Source organism: Lutra lutra, chromosome 10 (assembly GCF_902655055.1).
Source record: "Lutra lutra chromosome 10, mLutLut1.2, whole genome shotgun sequence".
NCBI lineage: Eukaryota > Metazoa > Chordata > Mammalia > Carnivora > Mustelidae > Lutra > Lutra lutra.
In genome coordinates, this window is record NC_062287.1 from 21,695,133 (window position 1) to 21,717,264 (window position 22,132).

General features: G+C 45.1%; 1 protein-coding gene across 2 annotated transcripts; it reads left to right on the forward strand.

The window, feature by feature from the left end:
- The first annotated feature begins 769 nt into the window (after positions 1-769).
- Positions 770-19,144, forward strand: TIRAP (TIR domain containing adaptor protein). Of its 2 annotated transcripts, none has more exons than XM_047693898.1 (4): positions 770-970; positions 13,266-13,427; positions 14,922-15,515; positions 16,124-19,144. In XM_047693898.1, exons 2-4 carry the CDS (start codon positions 13,358-13,360, stop codon positions 16,141-16,143), a joined length of 684 nt encoding a protein of 227 aa, XP_047549854.1. In that variant the 5' UTR covers positions 770-970; positions 13,266-13,357; the 3' UTR covers positions 16,144-19,144. The 2 variants fall into 2 exon arrangements, with proteins under 2 accessions (XP_047549854.1, XP_047549853.1); XM_047693897.1 differs by lacking the exon at positions 770-970 and adding an exon at positions 11,872-12,057.
- Positions 19,145-22,132: the final 2,988 nt, after the last annotated feature.

A 22,132-nucleotide genomic window follows, 5' to 3' on the forward strand; every position in this document is an offset into this window, starting at 1 on the left:
AGAAGTTTGGGAAAGGCTACGTGTTGTATCCCCTCCATCCCTCACCCGTCCTGGTCCTTCAGGAAGCTCATCCTCAAGCCGGCAGGTGAAGAACCCAGCGCATGGCCAGCGGCTGGCTCAGCACGTTTTTTGCAGCCTGCGAGTGTGGGGTTCGGCGTCGGCTTCAGCTGTGTGACCCCCTCACCCGCGCTTCTGCGGTGAGAGTCACGCTACCACCTACTTTGTGGTAGCCCTTCAATCTCCACTTTTCTTTTCTTTTCTTTTCTTTTTTTTTTTTTTTTTTTTGGAGAGGGAGAGAGTGCGCGCGTGGGGTAGGAGTAGAGGGAGAGGGAAAGAGAGAATCTTGAGCAGGCTCCGCGCGGAGCAGAGCCGCACCCACGGTGGATCTCAGGAACCCCACATCAGGACCTGAGCGGAATCAAGAGTGCGCGACTTAACCGACCGAACCACCCAGGCGCCCCTCCACTTTTCGTAACTGTAGGGGGGAAAAAAAAAAAAGGTACAGCGGCTGGCCTTGCAGGGCGTTAAGAAAATTAAATGAATGGAGCAAGGGTTTCTATCCTTCTCCCCCACACAGAACAAAGCCGAGGCTTCAGGCTGTCCGGGTGCGTTTTGGGGTACGCGGGAGCACGGACTCTTCTGCAAGTTTCTGCGGGGTTGCGGGCTCCGGGGTTTTCCGGGCCCCGTGGGCTGGGCGGCGAGGAGCACCGGGGAGGCAAGGCTCCCGGGCGGAGCGACCGGGCGGCCGGCGGCGGGAGGGCCCTGCAGGCCCAGGGCACGGGCCAGGGAGGGGCCGCGGGCCGGGCCGCCCCGCCGCTTCCGGGGGAGCCGGAGAGCCGGGAGGCGGTCTGCCCCGGCCTGCGCGCCGCACTTCCCCCTCGCCGGGGGGGGGGGGGGGGCGGCACAGCGCGGGAGCCGGAGCCAGACCCGCGGCCCGCACCGCGCGGGGGTCGCCGCCACCCACGCGCAGGTGAGCCCTCTGCGGGGGCGGGGGCGGGGTCCTGGCGCTGGAGCTGGGCGTGCGGGCCGGGGGCGGGGTCCCCGCGGGGTTGGGGTTCCCGGGAAGTGCGGGGCCCCTGTGCCCCTGCGCCCCTGCACCCCGCGCCCCCTTCCGGACTGGCCGCATCCCTGCGGCACGTCTGCCCGGGGGCCCGCCTTCCCCTCTCCTGCCCCCTCTACCTGGGTGCCACGGGCACCCTGAACGCGGAAATGGGTGAACAGGCTCTCCAAGAATGTCCCTTTCTCCGTCACACGGAGCTAGCGCAGGGAACCCCCTTCCGTGTGGGTTGAAGAGCCCAGCCCGGTCGGGTAGTTTCCATCTTTCACTGTAGTGTTTCTGCCACGGTCTCCTCACGTCCTTCTTTGCTCTTCCGATGGCCTTTGCGACTGTTCCAGCACGAACACGGCTTTAGTTAGGGTTCATGACCCACGGAGGCATTTCTTTCACAACGTCTGTCTTGGGCAGGGCAACCTATGCAGCGCGGAGTGACAGCATGGGACAGGAAAGGGTCAGCCCTGTCCTTCCCCTGCAGACGGACAGATTAGAAATCCCAACACAAACCTGGTCAGTGCCACTGAGAGGGACAGTCCCGAGTACTCGCGTAGCTGAGACACCAAAGCAGAGGGCACCCAGGGCCAGGAGTAACGGTCAGAGAAAGTCACATCTAGTTATTCTTTATTTTAACTTTTAAGACACGATTGAAATACGACCTGCATACAGGGGCGCCTGGGTGTCTCCGTGGGTTAAGCCTCTGTCTTCGGCTCAGGTCATGATCCCAGGGTCCTGGGATAGAGCCCGCATCGGGCTCTCTGCTCAGCCGGGAGCCTGCTTCCCCGCTCGCTCCCCATCACTGCCTGCCTCTCTGCCTCTCTCTCTCTGTCAAATAAATAAATAAAATCTTTAAAAAAATTAATATGGCCTGCATACAGAGAATTGCACAGTCACAAGTGTACAGCTAACCTAGTTTTCACACAGTGAACATTTCCTAGGCAACCTGCATCCAGAATAAATAAAATCTCACTAGCACTCCGGGAGCCCTCTATGTCCACTTCCGAGGACTACTTTCGTTTAAGGGGGAACTATTATCCTGGCTTCTCACATCATAAAAAGTTTCCTTGGTTTTGAACTTCTGATATATGGGCTCACGGGTACCTACCTTTTGCGTGTAGTACTTTATCCTCAGTAGGTGAGACGCAGCCAAGTTGCATTTAGCCGTGATTCACTGATCTCAGCAGATGTGTGATTCTGCACTGTGCAGATAGAGCACAATTTACTTCTACTTTCTACTGGCCACTTGGGTGGATGGACAGAGATTGTTTCCAGGTTGGGGTTTTTTTTGTTTTGTTTTGTTGGTTTTTTGAATAGTGCCGGGAGGATTCTTGTGGCTGTCTTTTGGTGCACGTATAGAGCAGTTCTGTTGGGTATATTTCTAAGAGTGGAAATGCTGGCTGTGTTCATGATCAACTTTAGTATACTTCAGTGCCATGTGGTTTTCCAAAGTGGTTGTGCGAGTTTACGCTCCCACCAGCAGTGAGTTCCTGCTCCTCAACATCTTTACCAATACTTGATACTGTCTCTTTTTTTCATTGTAGCCGTTCTGCTCAGTGCTCCGGCCCTGGTGTTGGACTGAGGTCTTACTTTGCATTTTGCTTAGGGGTAATGAATCTGCATCTTTTCATGTCTGTTGGGCATTTGGATACCCTTTTTGCAAAGTGTTCGGTTCTTCCGCCCATTTTTTTCCAATAGATTTTCACTTTCTTACTAGTTTGTAAGACTTCTTAAATATTCTGGTTATGAAACACTGGATATATATTTTTAAATTATCTTCTCAGGAGATGGCCTTTTCACTCGAAGAGGTCTTTTTTTTTTTTTAAGATTATTTATTTATTTATTTGACAGACAGAGATCACAAGTAGGCAGAGAGGCAGGCAGAGAGAGAGAGGAGGAAGCAGGCTCCCTGCCGTTCAGAGAGCCGGATGCGGGGCTCCATCCCAGGACCCTGGGATCGTGACCTGAGCCAAAGGTAGAGGCTTTAACCCACTGAGCCACCCAGGCGCCCCTCGAAGATGTCTTTTGATGAACAGAAATCCTTCCCTTTAACATTGCCAGATTGCTCTCCCCACTCCCATACGGTTGTATTATTTATGGCCAGTTGAAAAAAATCTTTGCTTACCCCAGGGGGTAGTGGGTGGGCAAAATGAGTGAAGGTGGTCAGAAGGTACAAACTCCAGTTATGACATAAAAGAAATCCTGGGGACTGTAAATTTACAACATGGTGACTAGACTATGAAACCGTATTGCATATTTGAAGGTTGCTAACTGAGTGGATTTATTCTCATCACAAGATAAAAATATGTGTAACTGTGTAGAGATGGATGTTAGCTAGACTTATTGTGGTGACCATTTCACAATATATACATATATCAGATCTCTGTGTTGTACACCTGAAACTAATATGTTATATGTCAATTACATCTTAATTTTATTTTTTATTGATTATTTTATTGACATATAATGTATTATTTGCCCCAGGGGTACAGGTCTGTGAATCATCAGGTTTACACACTTCACAGCACTCACCATACTACATTACATCTCAATTTTAAATAACCAGAAGATGAAATCAGGAAGATAATCTCCTATAATTTCCTCTAAAATCAATTTTCTTGTTATTCTCACTTCTATCTACTGCCCATTTGAGATTGAGTTTTTTGTATCGTGTAAGATATGGGTCAAGATTTATCTTTTTCCACAGGCTATCAAAATTGACGCAGCACCATTTCTCCACTATTTGGCAGTGTCAGCCTTGTCATTCATCAGGAAACTCTATGGATGTGGGTCTGTTTCTAGACACCCTGTTTTTCCATCCATCTGTCTACTTTTGCACCAATAGCAGGTTGCCTTAAATAGTGCTTTATAATAAGTCTTTATTATTCTGGTGGTGGAAGCTCCTCTGCAATGTTCTTCTTTAAGATTTTAGGTATTTTTTTTTTTAATCTATGCCTCCCAAAGCCTTTAAAAAAAATATATATATATATATATGGCTACTTTATATATATATATATATATATAAAGTAGTCATTTTGTAAGCTCTATAGGGGACTAGTGTAAAAGGGTATATAATTGGCACAATTTGTAAACCGTATCCATCCATAATCTCCATCAAATAAATAAAACCTTTTTTTTTAAAGATTTTATTTATTTATTTGACAGACAGAGATCACAAGTAATCAGAGAGGCAGGCAGAGAGAGAGAGGGAGAAGCAGGCTCCCCGCCGAGCAGAGAGCCCGACGCGGGGCTCGATCCCAGGACCCCGGGACCACGACCCGAGCCAAAGGCAAAGGCTTCAACCCACTGAGCCACCCAGGTGCCCCATAAAACCTTTTTTTAAAAATATTTTTTATTTATTTATTTGACAGAGATCACAAGTAGGCAGAGAGGCAGGCAGAGAGAGAGAGGGGGAAGCAGGCTCCCCGCTGAGCAGAGAGCCCAATGCGGGGCTTGATCCCAGGACCCTGAGATCATGACCTGAGCCAAAGGCAGAGGCTTAACCCACTGAGCCACCCAGGCGCCCCTTAAAAAAAAATTTATAGCATTTTAGTTAAAATAAGCTTGAGCCCCTGTATGATACAGTTTCAAAAGAAGAGAGCATTTTTTAGAACTGAGAAACTGAAGTTTCCCAAAGACCAATTTGCTACTTTTTTGCAAAATACATCAACATTAATTATAATGCTTCCCATTCGTGTTGGATCCCTAAGATAGTTCCATGTGACTGAACTTCAGCTGAAGTTTCAGATTTGAATAACCAAAGTTACAATACTTTTGACTTATAATTTAATTTTTTTTAAAGATTTATTTATTTATTTATTTGACAGAGAGAAATCACAAGTAAGCAGAGAGGCAGGCAGAGAGAGAGGAGGAAGCAGGCTCCCTGCTGAGCAGAAAGCCCAATGTGGGGCTCGATCCCAGGACCTGGGATCATGACCTGAGCCGAAGGCAGCGGCTTAACCCACTGAGCCACCCAGGGGCCCCTATAATTTAATTTTTAAAAATGGGTGCCATTATACACACGTATGCACATATATATACCTTTTGACATTTTTAAAGTCTTCAAAATTTTATAAAATACAGTGTTGAAAGCGTATGTGCCCATGAACATGATTTATTTTAATACGGGTCATAAGACTTCAGTTAATCAGCCAGAATTCTCTGACTGTTCTCTGCCTGCTAGAGTTCCATCTTAAATTTGACTTGATAGCAGAATCAGTCATTTGGAATTTATTTCATAAATTCAATCTCAAGATTTACTGGGCTGCTTTCGCTCTTTCACTGCTTATAAAAATAAGTAACAATATAAATTGAGACTAGTGGTTCCTTGGGTCAGAATTTAGACAGCTCTTCCAAAATGGATTCTTGGGCCCCATTTCTGAAATACTGAGTAAGGTTTTCCAGGAGTATCTATATTTTTTAAAAGCCCTCTAGGTGATAAGAATAATGCAACTTAGTTTGGGAGCCACTGACATAAGCCACTAGACCAATCTTCTTAGGTACATCAGAATCCTGGGGTATTTGTTTAAAAATCCTTTTCCCAAGCTTTACCCAGAGATTTACTTCAGTAGATTTGGGAGAGGGCAGGAGAACTGGCATTTTAAGGTTCTTTTTGTTTTGTTTTGTTTTAAGATTTTATTTGTCAGAGAGAGAGAGAGAGAACACAAGCGGGCAGAGTGGCAGGCAGAGGCAAAGAGAGAGAATCAGGCTCCCTGCTGGACAAGGAGCCCGATGTGGGACTCGATCCCAGGACCCTGGGATCACGACCTGAGCCAAAGGCAGCGGCTTAACTGACTAAGCCACCCAGGCGCCCAGGAACTGTCATTTAAACCATCATTTCTGCTAGTCCCTGTATTTGTTTTCTGGGCTGCGTAACAAGTGACCACAAATTCAACAGTATACCCCAACACCTGTTTATTATCTCATGGTTTCTGTGGGTTAAGGGCCCAGGCAAGGCTTGGCTGAGCCTTCTGCTGGGGTCTTACCTGGCTTATGTCGAGGTACTAGCTGGGGCCGCAAAGCCACTGGGATTTAAATGGGGTAAGAGCCACTACCAGGCTCCCTCAGGTTGTTCTTTGTTGGCAGAATCTTCTTGCAGTTGTAAGACCCAAGGTCTCTTTTCTTGCTGGCTGTCATCTGGAGATTACTTCTCTAGAGGTTACTTCTAGAGATCACACAGCTTCTAGAGGCTGCCTGCAATTTCTTGACACTGGCCCTCTCACAACGAGGTTGGCAGATTCTTCAAAGTCAGTAAAGAAATCACTCTCTAGTCGGCTAAGATGGATTTAAACACAAACACATAAACACACACACACACATACAAGTATGACATGATATTCATATATATGCCATATTCATATGTACACATCTTTTACATATATATATATATATATATATATATATTTTTTTTTTTTTTTTTTAAGTAATCTCTACACCCCATGCAGGGCTTGAATTCATGACCCCAAGTTCAAGAGTCATACACTCTACCAACTGAGCCAGCCAGGCACTCCACGTGTACATATCTCTTTTTTTTTTAAGATTTTATTTATTTATTTGACAGAGAGAGAGATCATAAATGGGCAGAGAGGCAGGCAGAGAGAGAAGGGGAAGCAGGCTCCCTGCCGGGCAGAGAGCCCAATGCAGGGCTCGATCCCAGGACCCTGAGATCATGACCTGAGCCAAAGGCAGAGGCTTAACCTTACACTGAGCCACCCAGGTGCCCCAACACGTGTACATATCTTATATGGTAGATATATACATAATGTCTGTGTATACATATAAATGCAGATACACTCATGTATATGTCATGTGTATGGTAATGTAACCAGGTAAGTGACATTCCATAATCTTTGCCATATTCAGTCGGTTAGAAGTCATGGATCTGGCCCACACTTATGGGTGTGAACATGGAGTCCACCCTGGGGCCAGTCTACTCATCTGCACACCGCCCTTGGAAACAACAGTATTGTATCCATCCAGCTATTAACAGTTAAATTGAGCACTTTAAATGATACTCTCCTGCACGTCCTAACGATCCTACCCACCAAGGGTTTTAGGAAATGTTAGAGAAGCAAACTTAGTCACTGAAACCAGTGTTCTTTTTTTTTTTTTAAAGATTTTATTTATTATTTATTTGACAGAGAGAAATCACAAGTAGACAGAGAGGCAGGCAGGCAGAGAGAGAGAGAGAGAGAAGCAGGCTCCCTGTCGAGCAGAGAGCCCGATGCGGGACTCGATCCCAGGACCCTGAGATCATGACCCGAGCCGAAGACAGCGGCTTAACCCACTGAGCCACCCAGGCGCCCCTGAAACCAGTGTTCTTAAAGTCAAAATCAAGTGTCAGGATAATTTGTTCATCGAAGAAGTGAAAAACTCTTTCAGACAGTGTAAACCTTTGAACAGACCAGTCTTTCGCCCTCAGATTCAGGGCTTCCTCCGTTGACTAGCAGGACAGACAATCAAAGATCGTGTAATCATTTCCTACTGCTTCTGTAACAAATCACCAAAAACTTAGTGGCTTAATAGGACAGATATTGATTAGCTGACAGTTGTGGCAGTCAGAGGTCTTAAATGGATTGGCAGGGCTGTGTTCCTTCTGGATGCTCTAGAGAAGAATCCTTTTGCTTGCCTTGCCTTTTCCTGTATTCCCTGCTCTGGGGCCCACATGACACCAGCCTCTGCTTCTGCTGTCACTCCTCCTCATTCTGACCCTCCTGCCTGCCTCTCAGAAGGACCCTCGTGATTACACTGAGCCCTCTCAGATAATCCAGGATACTCTGCACATCTCAAGATCCTTAATCCCGTCTGCAAAGTCCATTTTTGCCATGGAGGGTAGCATATTCACTGGTTCTGAGGATTAGGATGTGGATATCTTTCTGGGACCGTTACCCTGTCCACCATTGACAGTGATTCCAGCTTAGCAGAAATGTAATATAAATGATATAAAATACATACTCTCTTTTTAAAAGATTTTATTTATTTATTTGAGAAAGAGGGCATGTGAGGGGGGAGGGTCAGGGGAGAAGCAGACTCCCCACTGAGCAGGGATCCCATTCAGGACTCGACCATGGGACTCCAGGTCATGACCTGAGCCAAAGACAGTCACTTAACCAACTGAGCCACACAGGTGCCCTAAAATACATATTCTAATCATATGTCTTCATAGGTTTCAGTACATTCCCTGTGTAATAGAGATTGGACACCTGTTAGATATTGGATAATACTTAATACGCTTTATATTTTGTACAGTGAAACCTGATAATATTTCCCTCACATAATATATTCCTACATATCCTACTGCAAAAGCATTCTAAAAAACACTAAAGGGATCATGCTGTTGCTTTTTTAAAAGAAGCTTTTAGTAATTTTCTATCAAGCCTTTGTAATGATCTATAAAGCAGGCATTTAGGTATATATCATTTTACTTTATGAATTCTGAAAAAGCACAAGGAAAATTGACTGTTCCTAAGTCACACAACGAATCTAAGACTAGACAGAGCTAGTAATTAGAACTTCCATTTGGAGATTTAAGTTTATTAACTTCTCATAGTTTGACAGCTGCCTCTCCTCTCTCTCATAGATGACTAGTTCTAAGTCCTGTAAAGAGTAAAGCGTATTTAAGCGTGATAGCCCCATAGCTTCAGCTGCACGGGAACTGAAAGATAACAAGGAAGGTGTAGTGGAGTTTTAGATTCCGGGAAGTAGACAGTGTGTAGGGTTAATGGAACTTAGTGTGCCATCTTGCTCAATTATCCTATGTCAAAGATGTTGTCTTTTCCTGTATTTAAACATTTCTATAACAGTAGTCCCAAGGGCTTATACCAACCTGCTTACAGCGGCATATGCGTTGGGCAACTGGATTTCTTTTTTTTTTTTTTTTTAAAGATTTTATTTATTTATTTGACAGAGAGAAATCACAAGTAGGCAGAGAGGCAGGCGGAGAGAGAGGAGGAAGCAGGCTCCCTGCTGAGCAGAAAGCCTGATGTGGGGCTCGAACCCAGGACCTGGGATCATGACCTGAGCCGAAGGCAGCGGCTTAACCCACTGAGCCACCCAGGCGCCCGGGCAACTGGATTTCTTAACCAAGCAATGAGAAAAGGCCAAAAATCAGCATGTATGGCCAAAAGCGCAAGTCATGCCATAAAATGAGAAACTGAAACTCTTAAATCTATATCCGTTAAGAAGATTAAAGTATTATGTTAGTTTCTAAGCTTTAAACTACCATTAAGACTATCAAGTGATTCTCCAGTTTATAAGTCTATCAAGGTCGAATAACTTTAAAATTAAGACAAAGGGGCACCTGGGTGGCTCAGTGGGTTAAGCGTCTGCCTTGGGCTCAGGTCATGATCCCAGGGTTCTGGGATCGAGTCCTGCATCGGGCTCTCTGCTCAGCAGGGAGCCTGCTTCTCCGTCTCTCTCTTCCTGCCTCTCTGCCTACTTGTGATCTCTGTCTGCCAAATAAATAAACAAAATCTTAAAAAAAATAAAATAAAATTAAGGCAAAACTGTCAAATAAATTTAAAAGTAAGAAAAAAACTGTAATTTAAAAATATTTAAATTACATAAAAACCCAGGGACATCATGTCTACTACTGGGAGAAAGAAAGGGCATCTGGAATGGTTGAAATGAAGATGTCGAGGGACAGCAACCCCACACAGGAAAAAGGATTTCCAAATCAGTGGTTATCAGGCACTGCCTTCCTTAACTTCGGCATACCACTCAGGCTGTCTGAAATCCAAAGAATATGAGGTAGGAAAAGAACCACACCTACATGACAATGTTCACCTTTTCACGTCCCGTCCCTGGCTTGGCAGCTAACTGCTCTTTTCTTTCGAGATGTCTCTGGTTCCTGTGCCCACTTCACTTCTTCTCCCCACCCCACCCTTTGCTGCAGTGGTTTAAGTTCTGTCTTTTTTTTGAACTTTGATATAGTTTCACGAGTCATCAATAACTCATCTGATAGTCCCTGGCTTGCATAGAGGTGTATAGCATTTAGCAGTGAACAAAAAGCATCATCCTCAACCTTGAATAACATTTTTCCAACTTGGAAACTTATTACTGTGTGTTTCACAAAACGAGTAGTTTTTCTATGAGTTCCCAGGGGTCTGTTTTGACCTCTGCAGATAGCTCAGAGTGAGAAAGCAAGCAGCTCTGTCCACTCTAGAGCCAAGTGCTCTACCAGCCCTTCACATGCCAGCACTGAAACTCCACCTCAGATGGGGGAGGGCTCTGCGCCACATCGTGTCGGCCCAGAAACCTGGGCTAACAGAACCTCCACTATCAGGGATAGCCTGGTCATCGTGGTGAGAAGGAAATACAACAAATTGCCCATTAAAGAGATTCTTGGTCCTCTGCATTTCCATATAAATTTAGAAGAAGTTTGATATCCCTGCCCCCCCCACCAAAAAAAATTTGGATAACACGGACCTTAAGATTAGTTTGGGGAAAATTACAATAGTGAGTCTTCTAAACCATGAACATAACATATCCCTCCAATATCTAGATTATTTTAAATACATGCTAACCCACATTATTTTCTGAACATTATATACTGAATCATTAGCACTTTACATAAATTATGTCATGTGATCTTCATAATAAAGCTGAGAAGGTTCTAGTTTTATTTTAATTTCAAAGATGGAGAAGTTGAAGCTTAGCAAGATTAAGTAGCTTGCCAGGGGCCGCAGTTAAAAAAAGGTGAGAGTCCAGGCTCTCTGCGTACTCTGTAGACTTTACCACTATGTGACACTATCTCCCTGAACTGACAGTTGAGGGAGAGGGGGAAAGAGGAAGGGTGGGGGGGAGAAGGGGGTGTTTCAATGAGCAGGATGGATAGGTGGATGGAGGGAGTTAGTCAGTGGAAGGCAGACTGGAGGAAGTCTCCCAAGGTTTCTTGCATGTGCTTTCTCTCTCTACTGTTCAACATCTATTTGGATATGTAATTGTTTGTCCAAATCACAATTGTCCTTGGATTTTAGCATTGACACAGGAAGTCCTTGTTTGTCTGTGGAACTCTCTGTTTCTCGTCTATTCTGAATGTAAGCCTTGCTGGATAGAGTATTCTTTGCTGCAGATTTTTTCCACTCAACTCTTGGACTATATTATGCCTTCCGCCTTGGAGAGTTTGTGCTGAAAAATTTGCTGCAAGCCTTATGGATTTTCCCTTATAAGTAACCATCTTCTTTTGTCTTGCTGCTTTTAACATTTTCTCCTTTCTACTATATTTTGGCAGTTTAATTATAATATATCTTGGTGTGGATCTGCTTTTCTTGATTTTGTTGGGGGTTCTCCTTGCCTCTTGGATCTGGACATCTGCTTCCTTCCCCAGATTAGGAAGGTTTTCAGCTATTACTTCTTCAAATAAATTTTCTGCCCCCTTTTCTCACTCTTCTTCCCTGGGATCCCCATAATACAAATGTTTTCTGTTTGTGGAGTCACTGAGTTCCCTAAGTCTATTCTTGTTTTGCGTAATCCTTTTGTCTCTCTTTCCTTCAGCTTGATTACCTTCTAGGTCACCAATTTGTTCCTTTGCTTCTTCCACCCTGTGGTTCATTGCATCACACCCGTTTACTGTCTCATTTTTTGTCCTCTTTAACTCTAAAACGCAATTTCTTAACTCTATGGTAAGGGTCTCCCTGAAGTTTTTAATCATCTCAAGTCTAATGATCATTCTTATGAGTGTTACTCTAAATTCTCTATCAGACATGCCAATTGTACCTGCTTTTCTTAGATTTCTGGTCATGGCCTTATTTTGTTCTTTCATCTGGTATAAATTCTTTCGTGTTCACATTTGATCTAAGTATCTGCCTTCTTCTCTGTGTTAGAAAAGCCAGAAAATGGCCTTATGAAGAAGAGGTCACCGAGTTTCCCGGGGCCTGGCGCTTCAGTTAGTGTCTCTGGTCTATGCTGCCTGCACTCTGCTGCTGTGTTTCGGCTGCTCTGTCCTTCAGGCCAGTTGTCAGCAGAGGCTCTCCTTGCCAGCAATGAGCAGTGTTTGGTCCCTGGTCATCGTGTGCTGAGTTTTAACTAGATGTGCTCTGGTCTGCTTGTTAAATGAGACCTGATGCTGCTTTCACTAGAGCCCTGCAGAACACTCCGGTCAGGAGATGTGGTGTGGGCAGGGCTTTGTGTTGGTTCTTTTGGCGGAGGGGGCCACCACTGCTGGGAAGGCGACAAGCTTGATGGAGAGGGGCAGTCCCACCAGAGTGTGGGGGAAGCTTGGTGTAAGCTGGTTAGGCAGCCAGTGTCCCATAGAGCTGGCTGCCACTGGTGGCTCTGTTTATGCCGAGGGGCAACAGGGAAATGGTGCTGGTCAACTCCTTTGTTCCTAGAAAGGCATCTGTCTCTGAGATTGCTGCCTCTCGAGGGGAGAGTGAATAACCTGCCCCCTGCGTGCCCCAGGTGCTCTTCAGATGGCTGTTTCCAAGCGCCTCCCCCCAGTTGCTTGCCCGCCTTCTCTCCAGGAGCAGGGTGGCACCCTCGGAGCTCTAGCCCAGCCAAGTCCTCCAATCTTTAGAACTCCAGGCTCTAAGCCCTGCTGGTTGCAAAATCTCACCAATTTCAGCCCCTCTTGCCTCCCAAGCCACTGGCGTTGGGTTAAACATTCGCCTTGTGCGGATCTCCTGTGTGCTCCTCTGTCTCAGCCCTTCTCTACGACCACGGCTCTCCCCACTCCCCTTAACATAGCAGCCAGGATCTGTTTTCTCCCCTACACCAGGTCTCTGCATTTCCTACCTTCTTCAGCGTGGCTTCTTCTCTCCCTTTAGTTGTGGAGTTTGTCCTGCCAGTCTTTGGGTGGATTTCTGTGGGTATTTAGGATGATTTGAGAGTTCTCTCGCTGTGTTCAGGGCACTGGCAAGCCCAGGGTCCTTCCACTCCGCTGCCATCTTTACCCCCTTCTCCCACACAGGAAGTCCAGATCCAGAGCTTCCTGCCATCTGTCCTGCCCCAGAACCCCAAGGTGCACCTGGCCAGGTGCAGCAGAGGACAGTCACTCAACAGCTCACCCTGGGCTCTCACTCTGTCTCGCCACTCTCCACAGATCTGGGTTTTTCTGGAAGCTGGACCCAATCACAGTGGTTCATGTGGGATAGGGATCAGGGACAAGTAGAGGGGCTGAGGCTCAGTCAGGCATTAGGAGAGAACATCTAGAGCTCATACTGGGACTGAGAGTAACGTAAGTACAATTTTTGTGATCCTGTCTCTCTGTCTTTTATAGGATGGCTGTTCCATAAGGTCAAGACTGAGTCCCCTCCCTTCATTCACTTTACCAATGCCTGGTCTCATGGGGTTAGTTTTGAGTCCCACACTATGGCATCGTCATCATCCTCCTTCCCAGCTCCTCGCTCCCGGTCCAAGAAGCCTCTGGGCAAGATGGCTGGTGAGTGGAAGCCAACTCCTAATTCCGCTGTGTTCACAGCTATGAGTGCGTGAAGTGGGAGGGCTGCCTGGTCCACATGCAGCAGGACATGGGGGGAGGCTGACGATGGTGGGCTCCTGGGCTCCGGCCTTGACCTCAGAGCCCCCATGCTTTGTGGTGAGTGAGGAGAGAGGCATGTATATATCATAGAACCTTAGTGCTCTGGGCTCACAGCTTTTCCATGCATGCTAAGCTAATATTCCTGACCTGGAAACCCTGGTGCTGAGCACTTCTCGTCAAAGTCTTTCTGAACCTATCAGAGGAAGGAGCCAAGCAGAGTGAGAAAACAAATTAATCTCCAGAACACTAAACTGTCTGTTCTTATCAAAAGCTGGGGAAGCTGAGCTGATCTCATTATGGAATACTTGAATATACCAGGCACTGCATTATCTCAGTTAATCTTCAACAACAATTAAAATGAACCTATGTTACAGATGAGGAAATGGTAGATGTAGACTGACTTGCTTATGGTCATACGGCAAGCAAGGTATAGGTCCACAATCAGATTGATGCCTGGCTCCAAAGTGTAGGTTGTAATCATTAGACTTTGCTTTTCAGGAACTCTGAGCAGTAACCCTTTTCCAGGCTTTTGTTTTAACATTTAGCAACAGACTTAGAAATCTAGGACTTCTCGGGGCCAAAAGGATGCCAATCCCTCCCTCCTTTCCCTCCCATAAAGGGTAGCCCACCTTAATCTAAATCCACCTCCCCTATTAAGAGAAAGTGGGTTTGGGAATTGATTAATCCTGACCAGCTTACCATGGCTCTGCTTACAGATGAGCAGATGGTCGGCTAGTCACCACTAGTGGGGAGTTTGAGGGTAGAGTAAGCTGACAGTACTAGAAATCAAAAGGCCTAGAATAGGGCAAAGACATCTCTCCTAATCAGGCTGGTAGAAGTCAGAGTACTTTCCTTTCCTTTCTTTTTTTTTTTCTTTGCCCCATATTGTTGTTACCCCAAAGGCATTTTATTTAATTATTGAAGTATAATTGACATACATTATATTAGTTTCAGCAGTACAATAAAATAATTCAATATTTGTATATATTGTGAAATGATCACCACAAGGTCTAGTTACCATCCATTACCATGCATAATCACAGAACTTTTTCTCTTGTGATGAGGACTTGGAAGGTTTCCGCTCTTGGCAACTCTCAAATAGGGAATAGAGTATTACTAACTAGAGCCCATATGCTGTATGTTACATTCCTGTGACTCATAAAAGAGCCAGAGTTTTTATGACCTCCCCAAACCTTTGAAGATAATGGGACCCTGAAGGCAAGTCCCGAAGGATGAACAAAAGAGCAGAGCGGTAGGTCTCTGAGAGTCAGGTGGCACGGTTTTCCCGTGCAGGGCCACAGGCAGACCTGCCGGGTGTGGGGTCCCCTGTGTAGGGCCATGCGGACGCAGTCTGGTGAGCAGACCCGACCTGAGCAGCGTTTCTGTCCCCCACAGACTGGTTCCGGCAGGCCCTGTCGAAGCCCAAGAAGCCGCCGGACCCTGCAGAGAGCACCTCCAGGGATGTTTCCCAGCCAAGCTCCCAGGAGGACTCCCCCGCCCTGGGCCTCAGCTCAGCCTGGTCTCCCACCTCCCCACCCACACACGGGGGTGCCAGCAGCACCACCAGCAGCAGCAGCGGCGGCCGCTGGAGCAAGGACTATGATGTCTGCGTGTGCCACAGTGAGGAGGACCTGGCGGCCGCCCAGGAGCTGGTCTCCTACCTGGAGGGCAGCACGGCCAGCCTGCGTTGCTTCCTGCAGCTTCGGGACGCCACCCCGGGCGGCGCCATCGTGACCGAGCTGTGCCAGGCCCTGAGCAGCAGTCACTGCCGGGTGCTGCTCATCACCCCAGGCTTCCTGCGGGACCCGTGGTGCAAGTACCAGATGCTGCAGGCCCTGAGCGAGGCCCCCGGGTCCGAGGGCCGCACCATCCCGCTGATGTCGGGCCTCACCAGAGCCGCCTACCCTGCCGAGCTCCGGTTCATGTACTTCGTGGACGGCCGGGGCCCCGATGGCGGGTTTCGCCAGGTCAAGGAGGCTGTCATGCGTTGTAAGCTACTGGGCGGGGGTGGGGGGGTGGGGGGGTGGCGGTGGGCAAGGGAGAAAGGCAGCTGGGCCACAGGGCCACAGCGTCTGACCGGCTTTGGTTTTGAGGAGGCAGCCACTGTAGCCCAGTAGCGCAGAGGGCAGGTTTGGAAAAGACGGTGGAAGTTGTCTGACCCCTCCGTACTTGGGTTTCCCCGCTGGTAAAGTGAGAATGAGGTATGGCCCTAAGTAAGTATATACACTGAACGGGGGTTCAGAGCACGGCCCTGCCCAGGAAAGTACTCCTAGCTGGCAGAACCTGCCACGTGCCAAGTTCTCAATAAAGTATCAGTTGGTATTATTGTAAGTACTAGTAGTATTAGGTTTCTGTCACTGAACTCAGGTTAGCGATGTCCAACCACAGCCAGGAAAATGCCAGGATGGACATTAGCTTAGTAAGGCAAAATAGTGCCAAATACTAGGAAGGAATTGGGTATCTGGGGCTGGGGCAGCGGGGCGGGGTATTGGATTACCGTGTGTTTGGAAGTGAAATAAAAAAGAAGATGTGAGAAACAGAGACATCAGGATTTGGGAAGGGGGACAAGCCTTGTGATTCTCTTTGGTCTCTTGCAGATTTGCAGACCATCAGCTGATACTTCTTACATCACCTCGGGACCCAGCAAGTTGGAGCAAAGCTGAAAACCGAGTTAGAGAGCCCAGGGCCTCACGGAACCTCACGGGGCTTCACAGGGCCTCGGATTCCAGCTGCTGTGACGAGGTGTAAGGAACCAGAGCTTCTAGCACTTTCTATGTAATCCTGGGGTCAGACGGCCCACCGGGCACCCATTACTGTGACCTCCCCAGGAAGGCCATGGGCAAGCTGGGGACTCCCCCAGGAAGGTCACGGGGAAGCTGGGGACTCCCCCCAGGAAGGCATGCAGAAACTGTGGACTCCCCAGGATGGTCATGGGGAAGCCAGAAATTGTAGGTGGCAGGAGGTGCCAACACCAAGATGATCTCCCCTGTTTTGCCTCCCGCCTCACTGGACACATGAACCTGGCACATACCTCCGTCTTCTTCCCTTGGGACTGTAGAGAGATGAGTCCCATCCCCCAAGAGGCGATTCACCTGGGTCACAAGCTAGAAGCCTGCACTGCACGCTTCAGTGGGGCTGGTGTCCCCAAAGGCCAAGTACCTAGTTCTTCACACACTACTGCCCTTCTCCTTCCCAGGGACATTGTCCATGCCAAAAACTACATGAAAGACGCATTCCTCACTGCACCATATTTATTTTTATTTTGTGTGTGTCATAGAGACACAAACCCAGAAACCATTCTAAATAGACAGGAGAAGGCAGGGAGCAGGCAGGGTGAAGAGAAGGAAAATCTCAGCGCCTACCGCGGGCTCGGAAGCCCACCCACCAATGCTTTCACTCACAGTGCTGGGGGCCTCGTCAAAGCCTCAAAGGTCTGACTAGAACTCATGCTTTTACACGGTCCTTTACCTCTGTACCAAGCGAGGTCAGCACTTTTCTTCTGGGAGATGATTGTGTACCTCATAGGACAGATAAAGTTTCATTCATCTGTTCTTAGTAAGCCTGTTGTTGAACCAAAATGAACTTACTCCCCCGATGGGTACTTTTGTGCCTCTTCTCTCACTTCCCCTCCCATGTCCTCTGCTTCTACTGGAAAAAATTTATATATATATATATATATATATATATATATATATACATATATATGTGTATATAGACATGTGTATATGTTAGTTTCAGGTGTAAAACATTTGACATTTATATATAATGAAAAAAATTTATATTTTAATTATGAATTATTTTATTACATACAAAGACTAAATATAACATTCACTCACGTACCTTCCACCCAGCTTAAGCAGCAAAACCTTACAATCCCTATGGTACCCCCTTTGTGTCCTTAATCACCTTCTCATTATTTCTCCCATTAGAAGCGATCATGATTCTGAATTTTGAATTTCTTTGGCTTTTCATGTAACACATCCCTGACATGTTTACCTTTTCATGCTTTTGTACTGTATGTAAATGGTATTATAATGTTTGTATTCTACAAATTCTTTTTGTTGCTCACATGTAAGATTTATCCGTGTGGATGCATGTAATGCCAGGAAATTCACTTTCATTTTGATATGTTAATATACCACGAATGGACATATGGTAGTTTCCCATTTGTTGCTATCAAAAGCAATGAGCTCGGGGTGCCTGGGTGGCTCAGTTGATTGGGCGACTGCCTTGGGCTCAGGTCATGATTCCAGGGTCCTGGGACAGAGCCCCGAGTTGGGCTCCCTGCTCAGCGGGGAGCCTGCTTCTCTCTCTCCCTCTGCTGCTCTGCCTGATTGTGCTCTCTCTCTCTCTGTCAAATAAATAAATAAAATCTTTTTTTTTTTTTTTTAAAGCAACAAGCTTATGAACATTTTGGTACAGGCTTCCATGGTGAGATTTTCTAGGATTTTGCCCAGATGGGGAACAGCTGGGGAGTAAATACACACCTTCAGTTTGGGTAGAAAATACCACACTTTCTTCCAAACTGGTTATGTCAGTTTATGTTCCTACCATTTGTGTATGAGATTTCCCACTTTTTCATGTTCTTACTAAACACATAGAATCATCAGAGTGTAAAATGTTTGCTGATCTGGTGGGTGAAGCTGGTATCCTACTGCCATAATATTCTCTCTTTTTTTATGAGAAATCCTATGTATATCATATACCAAAGGGGAAGAGAAAAATCTGATGAATCCCCATATACCCATCGCCTAGCTTCACCAGTTACCAACTCAGAGCTAAGCTCATATCAATAACTCCCAATTCCCTTTCCACCGGATCTCTTTGAGGCAAATCCCAGGCATTATTTTATTCCTCTGTATTAAAACTGTGTATGTTTTTAGGAGTTTTAATGTATCTTTTAAAGAACAGAAAGCTTTATTTTTTTAATATAAAAATAATTACTGTAATCTGTGTTTTTGCGTCTTCTTTAGGAAATCCTTTCCTATTCCTATAATTTCTTCTGGAGCTCTTTCCCATTTAGGTCTTTAATCCACTGGGATGTTTTGCTTGGGTTTGATTTTGTTGTTGTTGTTCTTGGTTGGTAAGTCAAAGGCCCAATTTTTTCCCCCCATTTGTATAGCCATTCTTTACTGACCAGTAGTCAGTCCACCCTTTCCTCCTACCAATCGTGAGGTCACTGCTGCCATTATACTGTCATGTGTGGGTGTGTTTGCGTATCCCTGCTAAGTGACACACTGGCTCATTTACTATGATTTTTAAGAAGTCTTAATGCCTATTAGTATTTTTATTAGGCTTATATTGAGATGAGAGATTAATTTGGGAAGAATTGATCATTTTTACATTGAATCTTTTTCTCCAGAAAAATGGTATGTCTCCATTACTAATATCTTGAAATGTATTTCAATAAAGTTTTATAATCAGTCACTTTTATTAGATTTATTCCTTAGTGCTTTATATTATCTGTTGCCACTGTAAAGGTATTTTTGTATTTCTTATCTATTACGGGTAGAAAGGATCACCGTTCTTTTGCATATTGATCTAATATTACACAACCTGCTGAATTACTTAAAAGACCACAGACTTTGTTTGGTTTCTATAATCATAATTTGCAAAACCAGGGGCATCTGGGTGGCTCAGTGGGTTAAGCCTCTGCCTTCAGCTCAGGTCAGGATCTCAGGGTCCTGGGATCAAGCCCACACTGGGCTTTCTGCTCAGCAGGAAGCCTGCATCCCCTCTTTCTCTGCCTCTCTCCCTACTTGTGATCTCTGTCAAAAAATAAAACCTTTTAAAAAATTTGCAAAACAGAAAGCTTTAGTTCCTTGTATTTTTGTGCTGCCTAATACCGCCAGTATGCTGAAAGTGACAATAGCAACTATCTTTGTCTCATTTATGCTTTTAAAGGGAATGCTTCCAACATTTCTCCGTTAAATGGGATATTTGTGATAGATTTTTGGTTTGGTGCAAATTTTTTTTGAAGATTTTATTTATGGGGCGCCTGGGTGGCTCAGTGGGTTAAAGCCTCTGCCTTTGGCTTGCGTCATGATCCCAGGGTCTTGGGACCGAGCCCCACATTGGGCTTTCTGCTTAGCGGGGAGCCTGCTTCCTCCTCTCTCTCTCTCTGCCTACTTGTGGTCTCTGTCTGTCAAATAAATAAACAAAATCTTAAAAAAAAAAAAGATTTTGTTTATTTATTTGACAGAGAGAGATCACAAGTAGGCAGAGAGGCAGAGAGAGAGAGAGAGAGAGAGAGGAGGAAGCAGGCTCCCTGCTGAGCAGAGATCCTGACATGGGGCTTGATCCCAGGACCCTGGGATCATGACCCAAGCTGAGGGCAGAGGCTTTAACCCACTGAGCCACCCAGGCACCACCCCCTCAAAATTTTTTTAACAAGTTGTAAGTCTCCTGTTTCTAGTTAAGAGTTTTACATATCTTAAATTGTTTTAAATTTAATCTAAAATGTCTACCCATCAAACTAAAACAATGTGTTTTTTTCCTCTTTTAAATTAGTTAATACAATGAATAACAGCAGACTTTCCAATGTTAAGCCAGCCTTAACATTCTGGGGGTAAACTGAATTTGTCCATGATGAATAAACTACCTCTGTCATAAATGACAGGATTCAGAGTGCTAACATTTTCTTTAGGGTTTTGCATCTTTGTTCATATGTAGAAGTGGCCCGTAATTGTCTTTTCTTGTGTTGCCCTCTCTGGTTGTGTTTCCAAGGTTATACCAACCTTCTAAAATAGTTGGGGAGTGGATGAAGCTGGTGAGGGGAATTAAGAGGTACAATTTGTGGCAATATTAATATTCCTTCCAGAAAACCTGTCCAAATATCTTTTGTGTAATAAATGGTGCTTACTTATTAAAAAAAATAAAATAAAATAAAATAAGCACTCAAAAAAAAAAGGTACAATTTGCCAGTTATAAAATAATTAAGACATAGGGATGTAATGTATGGCATAGGAAATACAGTCAGTAATCCTGTAACAACATTGTATGGTGACAGGTGGAAACAAGACATATAGTAGTGACCATTTTGTAACGTATATATATTTTTTATTATTTTTGAAAGATTTTATTTATTTGCCAGAGGGAAAGAGAGCATAAGCAGAGTGAGCAGCAGGCAGAGGGAGAAGAATCTGGGTTCATGACCTGAGCTAAAGACAGACACTTAACTGACTGAGCCACCCAGGTGTCCCATTTTATAATGTACATAAATACTAAATCACTGTTGTACCCCTGAAACTAATACAATATTGTATGTCAGTCATTCTTCATTTGAAAAATAGATGGGGAATGGTTCCTTTTTTCTATTCATTGAAGAGTTTAAGCTTGGAACTCATTGTTCCTTGTATGTTTGGTAGACTCATCTGTTCATCCATTTGGGCCTAGCATTTTCTTTGTGGGAAGATTTAAAATCACAATTTCAATGTCTTAAAGTGGTTATCGATCTGTTTAGACTTTCTGTTTCTTCTGGAGTCACTTTAGCACAGAGTAAGTCGGTCAATGAAAAATACAAGACCAGCTTAAATAAATTAAATTTTCAATTTGAATTTCCTGGACCACATAGACAGTACAAATCTGAATTCTACCTGCATGAGGAACGGCCTGTGGTTATGAATTTTCAGGGCACTTTTTTCTTCCCTCCACAGCCAGATGATGAGGCAGATTACCTTCCTAAATATCTTGTCTCCTTTAATGCGGCAGCTTTTGTTTTTAAGAGTTGCCCATTTCATTGAGGTGATGGACCTTAGAGATCTTGGCTCTAAGGGAAATGCTCTCTTCCAGTCCTTTACCTTCCACTAGCCCCCAGGGCTTGTCTCCTGTGCCTTAAACATTGCACTGAAAGCTCAAGGCTCTAGACTTCTAGAAACCAGCAACCACTCTTAGAACTTAAGCTTCAGTGTCCACTTAGCATTTCATAGGCTCATGCTCCCACATTTTTCATTTCTGAAAATTTTATTAAGAGAGCAGCAATGGAAGCAAATGGATGTTTTTAATTTTGCAGCCAGAACATTCTGGTGTTTTTAGCTGAATTGTCTTTAGGATATCTCATCTTTTGTAAAGCCTGAAATGGAAGTGCCTGGTCCTTCTTTAAAATAAATAAATAAATAAATAAATAAATAAATAAATAAATAAATAAATAAATGGATGGATGGATGGATAGATAAATAAATAAATAAAGGGGCGCCTGGATGGCTCAGTGGGTTAAAGCCTCTGCCTTTGGCTCAGGGCATGATCCCAGGGTCCTGGGATGGAGCCCCGCATCGGGCTCTCTGCTCAGCGGGGAGCCTGCTTCCCTCTCTCTGACTGCCTCTCTGCCTACTTGTGATCTCTGTCTGTCAAATAAAAAATAAAAAAAATCTTTTAAAAAATAAAATAAAAGATTTGGGAGAAGTTTTGAGATTCTTCAAGACTTGCCAGTAATAACCTTCTAATACAGCAATTAAACTCTCTGTGATGGTAGAGAGCCACATCTGTGCTCTCCAGTGTGATAGCCAGTAGCCCCAGGAGGCTATCAAGCACTTGAAACATGGCTGTTTGACCAAATTTTTAATGTATCTAATTCTAATTAATTCAGATGTAAATATCTACATATGGCT